At 42.3% G+C, this 13,689-nt stretch overlaps 1 protein-coding gene across 1 annotated transcript; it reads left to right on the top strand.

Moving 5' to 3' along the window:
* The first annotated feature begins 566 nt into the window (after window positions 1–566).
* Window positions 567–11,871, top strand: LOC140727708 (actin, non-muscle 6.2-like). The gene is made up of 3 exons (XM_073045390.1): window positions 567–663; window positions 856–1,004; window positions 10,562–11,871. Exons 2-3 carry the CDS (start codon window positions 879–881, stop codon window positions 11,564–11,566), a joined length of 1,131 nt encoding a protein of 376 aa, XP_072901491.1. The 5' UTR covers window positions 567–663; window positions 856–878; the 3' UTR covers window positions 11,567–11,871.
* Window positions 11,872–13,689: the final 1,818 nt, after the last annotated feature.

The raw sequence follows: 13,689 nt of genomic DNA, 5'->3' as shown, positions 1-13,689 counted from the left end.
AGTGTTGAGAGGATGCTTTATCTCCACTTCCTCTTGAGATCTCCAATATCACAGAAGTCATCTTTGGCCAATATGTTTCAGACTATTTGATCTGCAGAAGTCTGTGAGAGCAGGGAAAGTGTGTGCAGGAAGTGTGTATGGGAAGTGAATGTATAGCATTATGCATGTGCAATGAGCTGTGAGCATGTGTGTGTGTTAGTGCATGCAGTAGAATGTGAACCATGCATTCAAACTGGTGGCTTTGTCGAGTTCTATTTGTAGAACAAGGTGAAGCTGGAGTCTGAGGAATGGTGGCTCCACCTGAGGTAGGGTCTTCAGGTTATGGAGAAAAGTGATGGAGGAAATATGGGAAGAGAGAGGGAGAGATGTACTTCCATAGTTAAATTGAACAGTGGCTTTATTGAAAATAGAAAGGAAGGTGGAAATTTGTACGAGTATGAACGACACTATTCAATAAACGAATCAATAAATGACTGCCATGCGCAGATCAACCCCGAGAGATACTTCATTGTTGATGGCCCCTCCTCTTGATCCTCATTGGCTGGCAATCCTACGGCGGGATAGAGATGGGTTGGGTACCATATAAAGGAAGTAGGAATAAGCGGTAGTGTTGCAGAGTTCCTCCTTTGTAGTTGGAGTGGAGTTACTGCTCTGTGAGAGGCAGTGAGTGTGAATTAATGTGCATGTAACAGTTTTCGTTTAACCTTTGTGCAGCAAATTTTGTTGGTTTCTGTTTAGTTAGTTTATATTGGGAGTTTACAAAGGAAATGAGACAAGGTGTACTTTGCTGTGTGGTTTGGGGCTGTACTCGGCGTTCTTGTCTCTGTGATAATGGTTGTTTTACTTTTATTTCAGTCACTTTCCACCTTCTGTAAACCATGGCTGATGATGATATTGCTGCGCTGGTGGTGGACAATGGATCTGGTATGTGCAAGGCTGGGTTTGCGGGCGATGATGCCCCCAGAGCTGTGTTTCCCTCCATTGTGGGGCGGCCTCGACACCAGGTAAGTCCCCTACTTGTATGTTGGAAATCTTTCTTTCTGCTGATGTTCTGAACTGTTCTCCTGAGTAGTTTGGACTGCAGTTTGTCTTTGAAGTCTGTGGCAATCAGTGTGTACTATTTTCTGTTTCCAGTTCCTTGTTGTCTTCTCCCTGGCTTGTAGAAATTGTTCTTGAGGAGGGGGCTTGTCCTGTGGCTGGATACATCAAGGAGGGGTCAAATGGAACCTCCCTTCTTCACTAGAAGAAAGGTTGACCGCTTGACCGCTTGTAAATGTGTCCAGCTATATCCTCTCTGTCATAACTGGAGCTGTGGGGTTGTTGTGGTGCCTCTGCTCCTATTGGAACTTCTAACTTTTCCTTTACCTGTTTGTTCCCAGTCCTGTCTACTCTTTGCTGTTTGGTGTCTTAACTTTCCTGCTTCTAAGACATAAATCTGATTATATGGACAAAGAAATAGTTGAACTATAATTGCTTCAAGACCAAGTTATACTAAAAGCACTTAAATTATACAGGAAAACAATTATTAACTGTTAATGTCTTTTAACTTGCTCTTGCTAGCCACTTGCTACATTAAATCATAAAATTTGTGGCTGGAACTTAGAAATATGAGTTGTTCTGACTAGGTTTGCAATCTGATGCTTGTAATCTTGAGTTCTGAAATTTGGTATCTACTACAATAGTTGGTTCTGTGCTGCTGCTGCTGCCCATGTGCTGAATTTCCTCCTTTTGGGTTTCACTGAATCTTTTAGTGTACAGGCCCCTTGATTCTCAATTAAGCCAATCAGAGGGTGAAGAAGCAGTTATTTCCATATATGGAATAGTTCTGCCGACTCGCCTGGTGGTTTTCTTGCATTTCCTTTATCTCGTGCTGACTTGCAAGTTGCTGTCTTGCCTTGACTGTCTTCCTTTGTCTCGAGCAGCAGACTTCAGTCTGTGACTGCAGCCACACTGCTGCCCATGGTCCGCGCAGCAGACCCAGAACATCAACGATGAGACCTTAAAAATATATATATATGTATAAATATATATATTTTATATACATAAATTATATATATATAATTTTGAGAACATTTCTCCAGCAGTAGACTCACTGGGACAGCTGCTCCACTGTGCACTTACCTGGGCTCAATTTAGTCACAATTTTTGACTATAATCTGAATGACACTTAACACTGGACATTTCGCCTTTTAGTAAGTTATGTGGTTTCACTTAATTCTCACAGTAAACTGCTCATGTAAATTTGGCTTCTTTTTTCCATCTTGTGGAGGTCCACTTGCAGCCACACTTTTACTGCAGTTTTCATCCCGTTCACTTGCCTTAGGTTGTGACACGACATTTGATCTTATTAAAACTGTCTGCAGCTTCTTTATAGAGTTTCAAGATTTTCTAATATTTTCTATCATTATCCCCTATAGAGCTTGGCCCCAGTTTTGGGTTGATACTCCATTTATTTTCTGAAGTTCTTTCATCCCTCCTCCCTTCCCATTTTCTCAACCAATGTTTGTATGTCCCAAGGATCCGAAGTTCAAATTCTCTAGATTTCTGACAATGTTTGCAGCTTTTATCTCTTTGCACTGTAGTTTAGGAGTTGGTGCTGCTGCCCTGATGACTGAGGACCTGGCTTTGAATCTAACTTCAGCTTTTGAGTTTTTACAATCTTCCTGTGACCCAAATAGATTTTCCTGCGCTCTCTGCTTTCGTCCCAAACCCAAAGGCATTTTAAAGGGGAATTTACAGTAGCTAATTCCACTTAGTGGAGTCAATTAACCAAAAAATTCCAGTGCTAGTTGATGGGCACGTGCAGGAGGATGAGTGATGGGATTGATCCCTGGAAGCTAGCGTGGATCAAATGGTCTTGTCGTTTTATCAGAGCTTTTTTTGTTCTAGTGTGACTTTTTTTGCAGATTGGAGTGTAGAAAATGTGATGCAGTTAACTAAGAAAGGAGGAAGAGAAAATGGGGAACTACTGAGCTGTTTGCCTGATGTCAGTCATTTGAGCGAAGGGAGGGAGGAAGGGTGGAAATGCTAGGATCTAAAATAAGAATGTAATAGACCACAAGATGTAGGAGCAGAACTTGGCCATTTAACTCACCATGTCTGCTCTGTCACTCAATCATGCCTAAATTATTTTACCCCACTTAATCCCCTTGCCGATCAAGAAATTATTAATCTTTGCCTTAAATACACCCAATGACTTGGCCTCCATAGTCATTCGTGACAATAAATTCCACAGATTCAACACCCTCTGGCTGAAGAAATTCCCCCTCATCTCAGTTTTAAAGGGACATTCCTTTATTTTGAGGCCACATCCTTGGATGCTAGACTTTTCCACTATTGGAAACATCTTCTCCACGTCTATTCTATCCAGTCCTTTCATATGTGCTAGTTTTCAATTAGATCCTCCCTCATCCTTCTGAACTCCATCAAATACAGGCCCAGAGACATTGAATGCTCCTGTTTGCCTTTCATTCCTGAGATCATTCGCATAAACCTCCTCTAGACCCTCTACAGAACCAACGCATTCTTCCTTAGATACAGATCCCAAAATTGCTCACTATGTTCCATATGTGGTCTGACCAATGCCTTAAACAGCTTCAGCAGTACAGCATCACTTTTATATTCTAATTCACTCAACATTACTTTTACCTTCTTGATTACCAGCTTAACCTGCAATTGAAACATAAGGGTATCCTGAATTATGACTCTCAAGTCCCTTTCCACCTCTGATTTCCGAATTCTCTCCCATTTGGAAAATAGTCTGCACCTATATTTCTCTAACCAAAGTGCATAAGCTCACACTTCCCTATGCTGTATTCCATCTGTCATTTCTTTGTCCACTCTCCCAACCTGTCCAAGTCCTTCTACAGACATCCTGCCACTGAAATACTCCACCCTGGTATGGGTACAATTATAATATTTAAAAGACAGGTACATAGATAGGAAAGGTTTCAAAGGATATGGACCAAACCCAGGAAACTGGACTAGCTTAAGTGAACAACTGTGTTAGTGTGGATGAACTGGGCTGGAGGGTCAATTTCTATGCTGTACACACAGTATCTATGACTCTAAGAGCAGAAGTAGGCATAGCCAGTGGATTTTGATTTTCAAAATGTTTTCAGTAAGATCCCACAGAGGAGATGGTAAACAAGGTTCCCTTGAAGATTGCAGCCCTACTCCCTTTCAATTCCTGTATCCCACGGCTCATTGTCACCCATATGCCCACACATTCCCTTTTGATTCTTTTCCGTACATTGAGGGGTAATTTAGCAGAAATAACCCAGCAGCTGGTTTGCAGAAATTGGGAGGAAACAAGGGCACTTGGGAATCCCCTGTGGTCACTGCAGGTTGGGAGTGAACTGGATGCCTGTAGCTATGAGGCAACAGTACTAACCACTGCAACAAAGAGCCACCTATGCAGTATATGGAATTAGAGGTATTGGTGTGGATTTAGTAAGCCAATGAGTAAGAGAAAGCAGATCTGAAAACATCTGTTATAAATGAAGCAGAGTTAATGTTTCAGACACAACTCTTTGTCAGAACTGAGAAAGAAAACACAACATGTTTTTTTCCAATCCTGTCAAGGGATCTTGTTCTTGAAGCATCAACTCTGGTTCTTTCTCGACTGATGCTGAGTACATCCTGGATGAAGGGTTTTGACCTGAAACATCAACTGTTTATTCCCTTCCATAGATGCTGCCTGACTTACCGAGTTTCTCCAACATTTTCTGTGTGTTGCTACATCAAACTTTTTTGATTTTAGTTTGGATTTCAATCATCTGCAGTTATGATTTTCACTGATGAGAGGAATAAACAGTGCGTCCTTGAATTGGCAGGCTGTGACTATAGTGATACTGCAGGAATTGGTACTTTGGTTCTGACTGGTTTCAATTTTGTTTCAGCAACCATTTTCGTGTTTGTTGATAAGACAAACCTGAGTGTGGCAGCAAACTATTTGCTGGAGGAACTCAGCATGTTAAGCAGGATTAGTGGCAGAAGGAAGGTACTGTCTATGTTTGTGATGGAGACCCTGCATCAGGACTAGAGTAGAGAGGCAACATGGCCAGTATAAAGAGAAAGTGATACAGAAAGAAAGGCCCAGATTGATTCTAATTTTTTTCCAGTGGCCTAGTTGAAACATGAGAGGAGGCTACACACAGGTCAGGGAGAGAGATTTGGAAAGGAACATTTGCGGGCTTTTGGCTTTTACTGGCAGCTCAATCAGATTGTAATTCATTAGCAAGGGCAAATAAAAATAAGGTACGGACAGGCAGTATGGCCATTGATGGAGTGGACCAGTGTTAAAATGGGGAGGCTTTGGCTTAACAGGTTTGGATGAGCTAAGTTTCTTGTAAGCTTCTTCCTCATTCTTCATCAGTTAGTGCAGTGAGAATGGCACAAGGGGCTGTGTGTGTTTTTTTGTGTGAGATGTGGAAATTCTGGGAGACCTCCAGCCTTCTGGATAACCACATCTGCTTCAGGTGCACCAAGCTGCAGCTCCTCAGAGAACATGTTAAGGAACTGGGGTTGCAGCTCAATGACCTTCGTCTCTTATGGGAAAATGAAGAGGTGATAGATCTCCTCATTTAGAGCTACAGATTTAGAGATAGAGCTACAGGAAGGTAGTCACCCTTAATTTGCAGGAGACAAGCAGCTGGGTGACTGTCAGGAGAGGGAAAGGAAATGGGAAGCCAGTGCAGAGGACTCATGTGGCCATTCCCCTCAATAATAAGTATACCGTTTTGTTCACTGTTGGGGTGGGGGGGGTCAATGTACCGGGGGAGTTGCAGTGACTGGGTCTCTGGCACTGAGCCTGGTGCTGTGGCTCTGAAGGGAAGTTGGGAGAAGAGGACTACAGTAGTACAGTAGGGAATTCCAATGTTGGAGGGGTAGACATGAGATTCTGTGGACGACGTGAAAGAGGCATGGCATTTTAAAGGGGAAGGGTGAGAAGCCAGAACGGTAAGTACATATTGGCATCAATGACATGGGTCAGAAAAGGGGGGACGTCCTGGAGAGAATTTTGGGAGTTAGGTAGAAAGCTGAAAAGCAGGACCTCCAGCATAGTAATTTCTAGATTGCTACCAGTGGCATGTGCTAGTGAGGGCAAGAATAGGATGATTTGGCAAATGAATGCCTTGCTGAGAAACTTGTGTAGGAAGCAGGGCTTCAGATTTCTGGATCATTGGGATCTCTTATGGGAAAGGTAAGATACATACAAAATGGATGGGCTAAACCTGAATGCAAGGGGGGGGGCAATATCCTTGCAGGCAAGTGTGCTAAGCTGTTGGGGAGGGTTTGAACTAATTCAGCAGGGGAATGGGAACCAGAGTGATAGGACTGGAGATGGTGTAGTTGGTATAAAACTAGATGCAGTGTACAGTGAGACTGTGAGGAAGGACAGGCAAATGATAGGGAAAAATTCAGTAAGTGGGATGAGTTGCAATGTAACATGGGGACAAAATCAAAATGGGTGATTAATACAAGGCTAAAGGTGTGATGTTTATGTATAAATAGTATACGGAATAAGATAGCTGATCTTATAGTGCAATTTGAAGATTGGTAAGTATGATGTTGTGGACATCATTGAGTTGTGGTTGAAAGAGGATCATAGTTGGGAGCCTAAGAATAAACATTGTGTTGAAAAGTCAGGGAGGTAGGCAGGATCAGTGGGGTTGCTCTATTGGAAAAAAGTTAGATTAAATCCTTAGCAAGAGGTGACATAGCATCTGAAGATACAGAATCATCATGGGTAGAGTTAAGAAAATGCAAGGGTAAAAAGACCCTGATGGAAGTTCGATACAGGCTTCCAAACTGTAGCCAGGATGTAGGGTACAATTTACAATGGGAGGTAGAAAAGACATGTAAAAAGGGCAATGTTACAATAGTAAGGTGGATAGGGAAAATCAGGTTGGTGCTGGATTCCAAGAGAGAGAATTGGTAAAATGCTATGAGATGACATTTTTAGATTAGCTTGTGGTTGAACCCACTAGGGGAAAGGCTATTCTGCATTGAGTGTTGTGCAATGCACTGGATTTGATTAGTGAGCTCAAGGTACCCTTAGGAGATAGTGATCATAATATGATAGACTTCACCCTGCAATTTAAGAGAGAGAAACTAAAGTCAGAAGTACACATATTTAAATGGAAGAAATGGAATTATAGAGGCATGAGAAAGGAGCAGGTCAAAGGCTAGCAGGGATGATGGCTGGAGTTTCTGGGAGTGATGCAGAAGGCGTAGGATAGACACATCCCAAAGAAGAAGGATTCTAAAGGCAGGATGAGAGAATCGTGGCTGACAAGAGAAGTTAAAAACAACATAAAAGCAAAAGAGAGGGCATACAATACAGCAAAAATTAGTGGAAAGTTAAGAGGATTGGGAAGCTTTTAAAAACCAACAGATAGCAACTAAAAAAGCTAAAAGGAGGGAAAAGATGAAATGTGAAAGTAAGATGGCTAATCACACCAAAGAGGATCCCAAAGGTTTTTTCAGATAAATAAAGAGTAAAAGAGGTGAGAATAGATAATGGACCACTGGAAAATGATGCTGGAGATGTAGTAATGGGGGACAAGGAAATGGCAGATGAACTAAATAAGTATTTTGCATTAGTCTTCACTGTCTTGTGGAAAACAAGCAGGATGCCAGAGTTTGAGAATGCCAAGGGGCAGAGGTGAGCACAGTTACTAGGGAGAAGGTGCCTGGGAAACTGAAAGGTCTGAAGGTACAGATAGACTACACTCCAGGATTCTGAAAGAGGTAGTTGAAGAGATTGTGGAGGTATTAGTTGTGATATTTCCAGAATCCCTAGATTCTAGCATTGTTCCAAAGGACTGGAAAATTGCAAATGTCACTCCACTCCTCAAGAAGAGAGATAGGCAGAAGAAATAAATTATGGACCACTTAGCCTGACTTCAGTGGTTGGGAAGATGCTGGAGTCGATTGCTAAGGATGATGTCTCAGGGTACTTGGAGGCACATGATAAAATAGGCCAAAATCAGCATAGTTTTTTAAGGGAAAGTCTTGGCTGAAAAGTCTGTTGAAAATTTTTGAGAAAATAACAAGCAAGATAGACAAAGGAAAATTTCTAGATGTTGTGTACTTGGTCTTTCAGAATGCCTTTGATGAGGTGAGCCTTTTCTGGTTGGTTGCTAGTGACTTGTGGTGTTCCTCAAGGGTTGGTGATAGGACAGCTTCTTTTTAGGTTAAATGTCAGTAATTTTGGATGATGAAATTAATGGCTTTGTGGCCAAGATTGTAAGCAATATGAAGATAGGTGGAGGGACAGGTAGTGTTGGGGAAGCAGAGATGCTGCAGAAGGACAGATTAGGACAATGGGCAAAGAAGTGTCAGTTGGAATACAGAGTCGGGAAGTATATGGTCATGCACATTGGCAGATGAAATAAAAGCTAAGGCTATTTTCTAAATGGAGAGAAAATTCAAAAATCTGAGGTGCTAAGGGACTTGGGAGTCCTTGGGTAGGATTCCCTAAAGGTTAATTTGCAGGTTGAGTCGGTGGTGATGAAAGAAAATGCAATATCATTCATTTCAAGAAGACTAGAAAAGGTTATAATGCTGAGGCTTTATAAGGCACTGATGAGGCCTCATGGAGTATTGTGAGCAGTTTTGGGCCTTTTAGCTAAGAAAGGATATGCAGATATTGGAGAGGGTCCAGAGAAGGCTCATGAGAATGAGTCCAGGAATGGAAGGGTTATCATATGAGGAGCCTTTGATGGCTCTAGGCCTGTACTCACTGGAATTTAGAAGAATAAGAGGGGATCTCATTGAAACCTATCAAATTTTGAAAGGCCCAGATAGAATGGATGTGGAGATGGTGTTTCATATAGTGGAAGGGTCTAGGACTAGAGGGCACTGCCTCAGAATAGAGGATGTCCATTTTGAACAGAGATGAGGAGAAATTTCTTTAGCCAGATGGTGGTGAATCTGTGGAATTCATTGCCAAAGGTGGCTATGGAAGCCACGTCATTGAGTGTATTTAAGACAGAGCTTGAGAGGGACAATGGATTTGCCATGATGAAATAGTGGAGCCAACTCAGTGGGCTGAATGGCCTGATTCTGCTCCTATCTCTTATTGTCTTATGAATTATGGAAAGGATTCAGGCAATTGGTGAGCTGAGCAGGCATGTAAGATGACAGAATAGTTGTGGAGATGAGCAGAGGTGGTGCTTGAACCTTGAGTGGATGGAGTGTGTGAATGCAAAGAGGTTTCATGGTAATTTAGACAATTAGTGAGTGGGGAACACAGCAGATAGAGTAGTGTTGGAGGAGGAGAGGTAGGTAAGGAAATGAGGTGCTGAACAAATTTTTAAAGTAGTGTGAAATTGTGAAATGTTGATGTTCAAAATGATAGGGGTGTCCTTGTATAGTCATCCACACAGTTTACAGGTAATTGAGAAATGCATCGAGTGTGCTGCCTTCATTTCAAGAAAAAGTGGGGATGGATGTGATCAGAAATCACACCTTGTGTACTGTGTACAATTTCCACCTTGCATAAAAATAACTTGCCTAAATTGGGTCATAGAGTCATGGAGCAATACAGTGCAGATACAGACCCTTCAGCCCAAACAGTCGATACCAACCGTGGTCCTTTCCTGCTAATCCCAATTCACTACGTAAACACCTACCCTCCATGGACCAAGTCCTGGGTTTCTCCTCCTGTCATACAAAGAGATGTTTAGTAGCTTACTCTTCAGTTGAAAAAAATGAACAGGGATCCAAATGAGAAATACAAAATGCTTAATGATCTAATCCCACTATTCATGTTTGTAATTTTGTTTCAGTGAGTCTACATTGCCAAGCCTTTTGCAAAATAGAACACAATGTCCATTGGATATTGATTAAGGCCTTAGGATGCTCATTGTTCCATTAGCCTTCCAGTGTATATGGAAGCTCAATGTTTCCTCCCCCTAAATATCAATCTACCTTTATAGAGCCGCTTTGCTGCTCTGGGTCATTAGTGATGCTGATGTCAATCATGGAGCACAGAAAAGCGCACTTTTGGTCCAATGGCTCTGTGTTCAATATCAAGCACTCAATTGGCATATTCCATTTATGTAGTCATCACATATTACCTTTGGCACTGTGCCAGTGCGGGTGGATCCAACTTTGATAGTGATTAGCTTTCATCCATGCCTCATGTTGCAACAGTAACTCTACATTCCAGGGATTTTGAATGCAATGCCTCATGCTCTATTATGATTGATGTAAATCGAAGCGACTTGGGCATCATTTTGCTTCCCTCCCAATGAAAATCATATAGAAAAAGGGATAAATTCCTTACACAGTTGAATTCAACATGGCAATTGTCAGATCACCCTCCAATCCCAGATCTGGTGCAGGGAAAGGCAACAGCATTGTATTGAGGATAAATGATGATCATATTGAATGATAGATGTGGTATGAAGGGCTGAATGGTCTAGATATTTTTGTTTGTCTTGCTACAACAATACCATTAATATTGTCATAAACCTGTGGGAGATGAGACATGAGATCCTCTTGCTCTTAAGTAAATAGTTTTATCCTTTGTTCATTTTCTCCACTCTAGGGTGTGATGGTGGGAATGGGTCAGAAAGACAGCTATGTTGGTGATGAAGCCCAGAGCAAAAGAGGCATCCTGACCCTGAAATACCCAATTGAGCACGGCATTGTGACCAACTGGGATGACATGGAGAAGATTTGGCACCATACCTTCTACAACGAGCTGCGAGTGGCCCCAGAGGAACACCCTGTCCTCCTCACAGAGGCTCCCCTCAATCCCAAAGCCAACCGTGAGAAGATGACCCAGATCATGTTCGAGACCTTCAACACTCCAGCCATGTACGTTGCCATCCAAGCTGTGCTGTCCCTGTATGCCTCTGGTCGTACCACTGGCATTGTGCTAGATTCTGGGGATGGTGTGAGTCACACTGTGCCAATCTATGAAGGCTATGCCTTGCCACATGCCATCCTGCGTCTGGACCTGGCTGGCCGGGATCTCACTGACTACATGATGAAGATCCTGACCGAGCGTGGGTACTCCTTCACAACCACAGCTGAGAGGGAGATTGTCCGTGATATTAAGGAGAAGCTCGCTTATGTGGCCCTAGATTTTGAATCTGAGATGCAAACAGCCAGCTCATCCTCATCCTTGGAGAAAAGCTATGAGCTTCCTGATGGCCAGGTAATCACCATTGGCAATGAGCGTTTTAGGTGCCCAGAAACCCTCTTCCAACCCTCCTTCATTGGGATGGAATCTGCTGGTATTCATGAGACCACTTTCAATAGCATAATGAAATGTGATGTAGATATCAGGAAGGATCTGTATGCCAACACGGTCATGTCTGGTGGAACCACCATGTTCCCAGGGATCGCTGACCGAATGCAGAAGGAAATCACAGCCTTGGCTCCAAGCACCATGAAGATTAAGATTATTGCTCCACCAGAGAGGAAGTACTCAGTATGGATTGGAGGATCCATCCTGGCTTCTCTCTCTACCTTCCAGCAGATGTGGATCAGTAAGCAGGAGTATGATGAGTCTGGTCCCTCCATTGTCCATCGCAAGTGCTTCTAATGGCATCATGTCATGTGTACTTGCTGTGACCATCAGCCTTGACCCACTTGCAGCTCCTGCCAATCCTGCCTTTGAATTATTGCACACACCATTATTGCCCTCTATCCCTTTTGCCATCGGTTACTGTGACTCCAAATTAGGACAATTGCCTGTCAAAATGTTTACAGCATCCCTCCCATTATGGGTTTGAATAGGCACTGTTGGTTGAGCTATCAATGTCTGTTGGTATTTGCATTTGACCGTCTACTTTGTATTTTGCAATTGTCAAATTAACTAACATTTTGAATAAAGTGCTTTACCAATAATTCTCTCTCGTGTAGTATTTGACCTTGATATTGTTAGTTACATCTCTGTTTTATCTGTTCTCCAGAAGGGTAAGTCAGCCAGGATCTGCACCACAGATCAAAGTGATGTCAACCTACCTGTAAAGGCAAAACAGCAGCTATTTCCCACGTCCTAAAACTTTCACTACACTGTGGCCATGTGGAGACCAGGAGAGAGAACAGGATCAGGGATGTAAGATCAGTTGGACATTGTCTCTGAAGATCATGGCATGCTGGATTCCTCTCCAGTACAAAGTGATCAGACATGCTGTCCTGTAGTGTAGAAATGCCTATAACTGACTCCTGGCAAACCCTGGAAGGAGACTGCTGAAAACTACTTCTGACTGTGCTCAGAATGGTCCTGTGTGAGGGTTGTGGCTTTTGTTTAATTGGAGCTTCACCTTCCAGACCTCTATAACTTCAATACAGTTTTAATCTGCCTGCCAGTGACCTAGTTCTGGTTTGGTGTCCTTGAGTAAGATCCAGTAGTCTCAGGGCCCTAAGACAGAAGAGGATCTCTGACCTCCAGCCCCTGGGCCATTTTAACTTGATTTCAGTTTCCTTCTAAATGAAATTGATGCTAATGGTCTACTTTATTATTTCATATGACAACAGGTCGTTGAGGTAAGAGACTACCCAGTCTACTTTCCCCATCCTTCCCCAGATTTCTGCAGGTAACTCTTTTAACTGGAGGGGTGGGGTGGGTCAAAGGTGCAAAAGTGAAATAATTAGATAGATTTGCTATCTGAAAGATGTCACCCAAGGAATCATTATTTGCTGGCGCCATCTTGACCAGAAGTTTATTTTTTGTTATACAGTCCCTATAAAAAGTACTTACCCCCTGGGAAGATTTCATGTTTTATTGTTTTACAACATTGAATCACAGTAAATTTAATTTGGATTTAATTTGGCTTTTTTTTGACAATGATCAACAGAAAGATTCTTTTGTGCCAAAGTGAAAACAGATCTCTACCAAATGATCTAAATGAATTACAAATATAAAACACAAAATAATAGATTGTGCAAGTATTCACCATCTTTAATATGACACACCAAATCACCACTGGTGTGACCAATTGGTTTTAGAAGTCACCAAGAAGAACCAAGAATAATTGGTTAAATGGAGATCACCTGTGCAACACACACACACACAACACTGAGGGAACTCAGCAGGCCAGGCAGCATCTATGGAAAAGAGTACAGTCGACATTTTGGGCTGAGACCCTTCATCAGGACTGGAGAAAAAAAGATGAGGGGTCAAAGTAAGAAGGTGGGGGGAGCAGGGAGGGAAGAAAAGTGAGTCAGAGGATAGCAGAGATCGCAGAGGGGGAGTAATGAGAGAGTGTTTCACTGAACTCCCATCGAAGGAAAGATTCAGACTTCTTCAGGGTAGGTATTCCTGGAAGAGACTTTGCAGTGTAGTAGTTCAATCACAAACAAGAGAAAATCTGCAGATGTTGGAAATCCAAGCAACACACACAAAGTGCAGGCCAGACAGCATTTATGGGAAAGGGTATAGTTGGTGTTTTGAGTTAAGATCCTTCATCAGGACTGGAGAAAAAAACAATGAGCAGAAAAAAAATTCCAAGTCACTGAGTATCTCCTGTAGTACAGCTAAGTCAATCATCAGGAAATGGAAAGATTCTACACCATTTTTATTGGACTCCAGCAAGATTACGTAGATTAGGGTTGAAAAACACCCCTGAATGGTGGTGCTGTGAGGCGGATAAAGGGGACTTAGTACATACGCTCTGGTCCTGTCCCAGAACTCAAGAATTTTGGATTAAGATACATAAGTAT

Source organism: Hemitrygon akajei, chromosome 1 (genome assembly GCF_048418815.1).
Source record: "Hemitrygon akajei chromosome 1, sHemAka1.3, whole genome shotgun sequence".
NCBI classification, from domain to species: domain Eukaryota; kingdom Metazoa; phylum Chordata; class Chondrichthyes; order Myliobatiformes; family Dasyatidae; genus Hemitrygon; species Hemitrygon akajei.
Note: the sequence above shows the minus strand (reverse complement) of the source record. Positions and strands in the feature narration are given on the sequence as shown.

Coding starts and splice junctions, on each gene's coding strand:
- LOC140727708 (XM_073045390.1), top strand. CDS start 879: ATGGCTGATGATGATATTGCTGCGCTGGTGGTGGACAATGGATCTGGT. Junction 1,005..10,561: donor TGGGGCGGCCTCGACACCAG/GTAAGTCCCCTA, acceptor TCTCCACTCTAG/GGTGTGATGGTGGGAATGGG.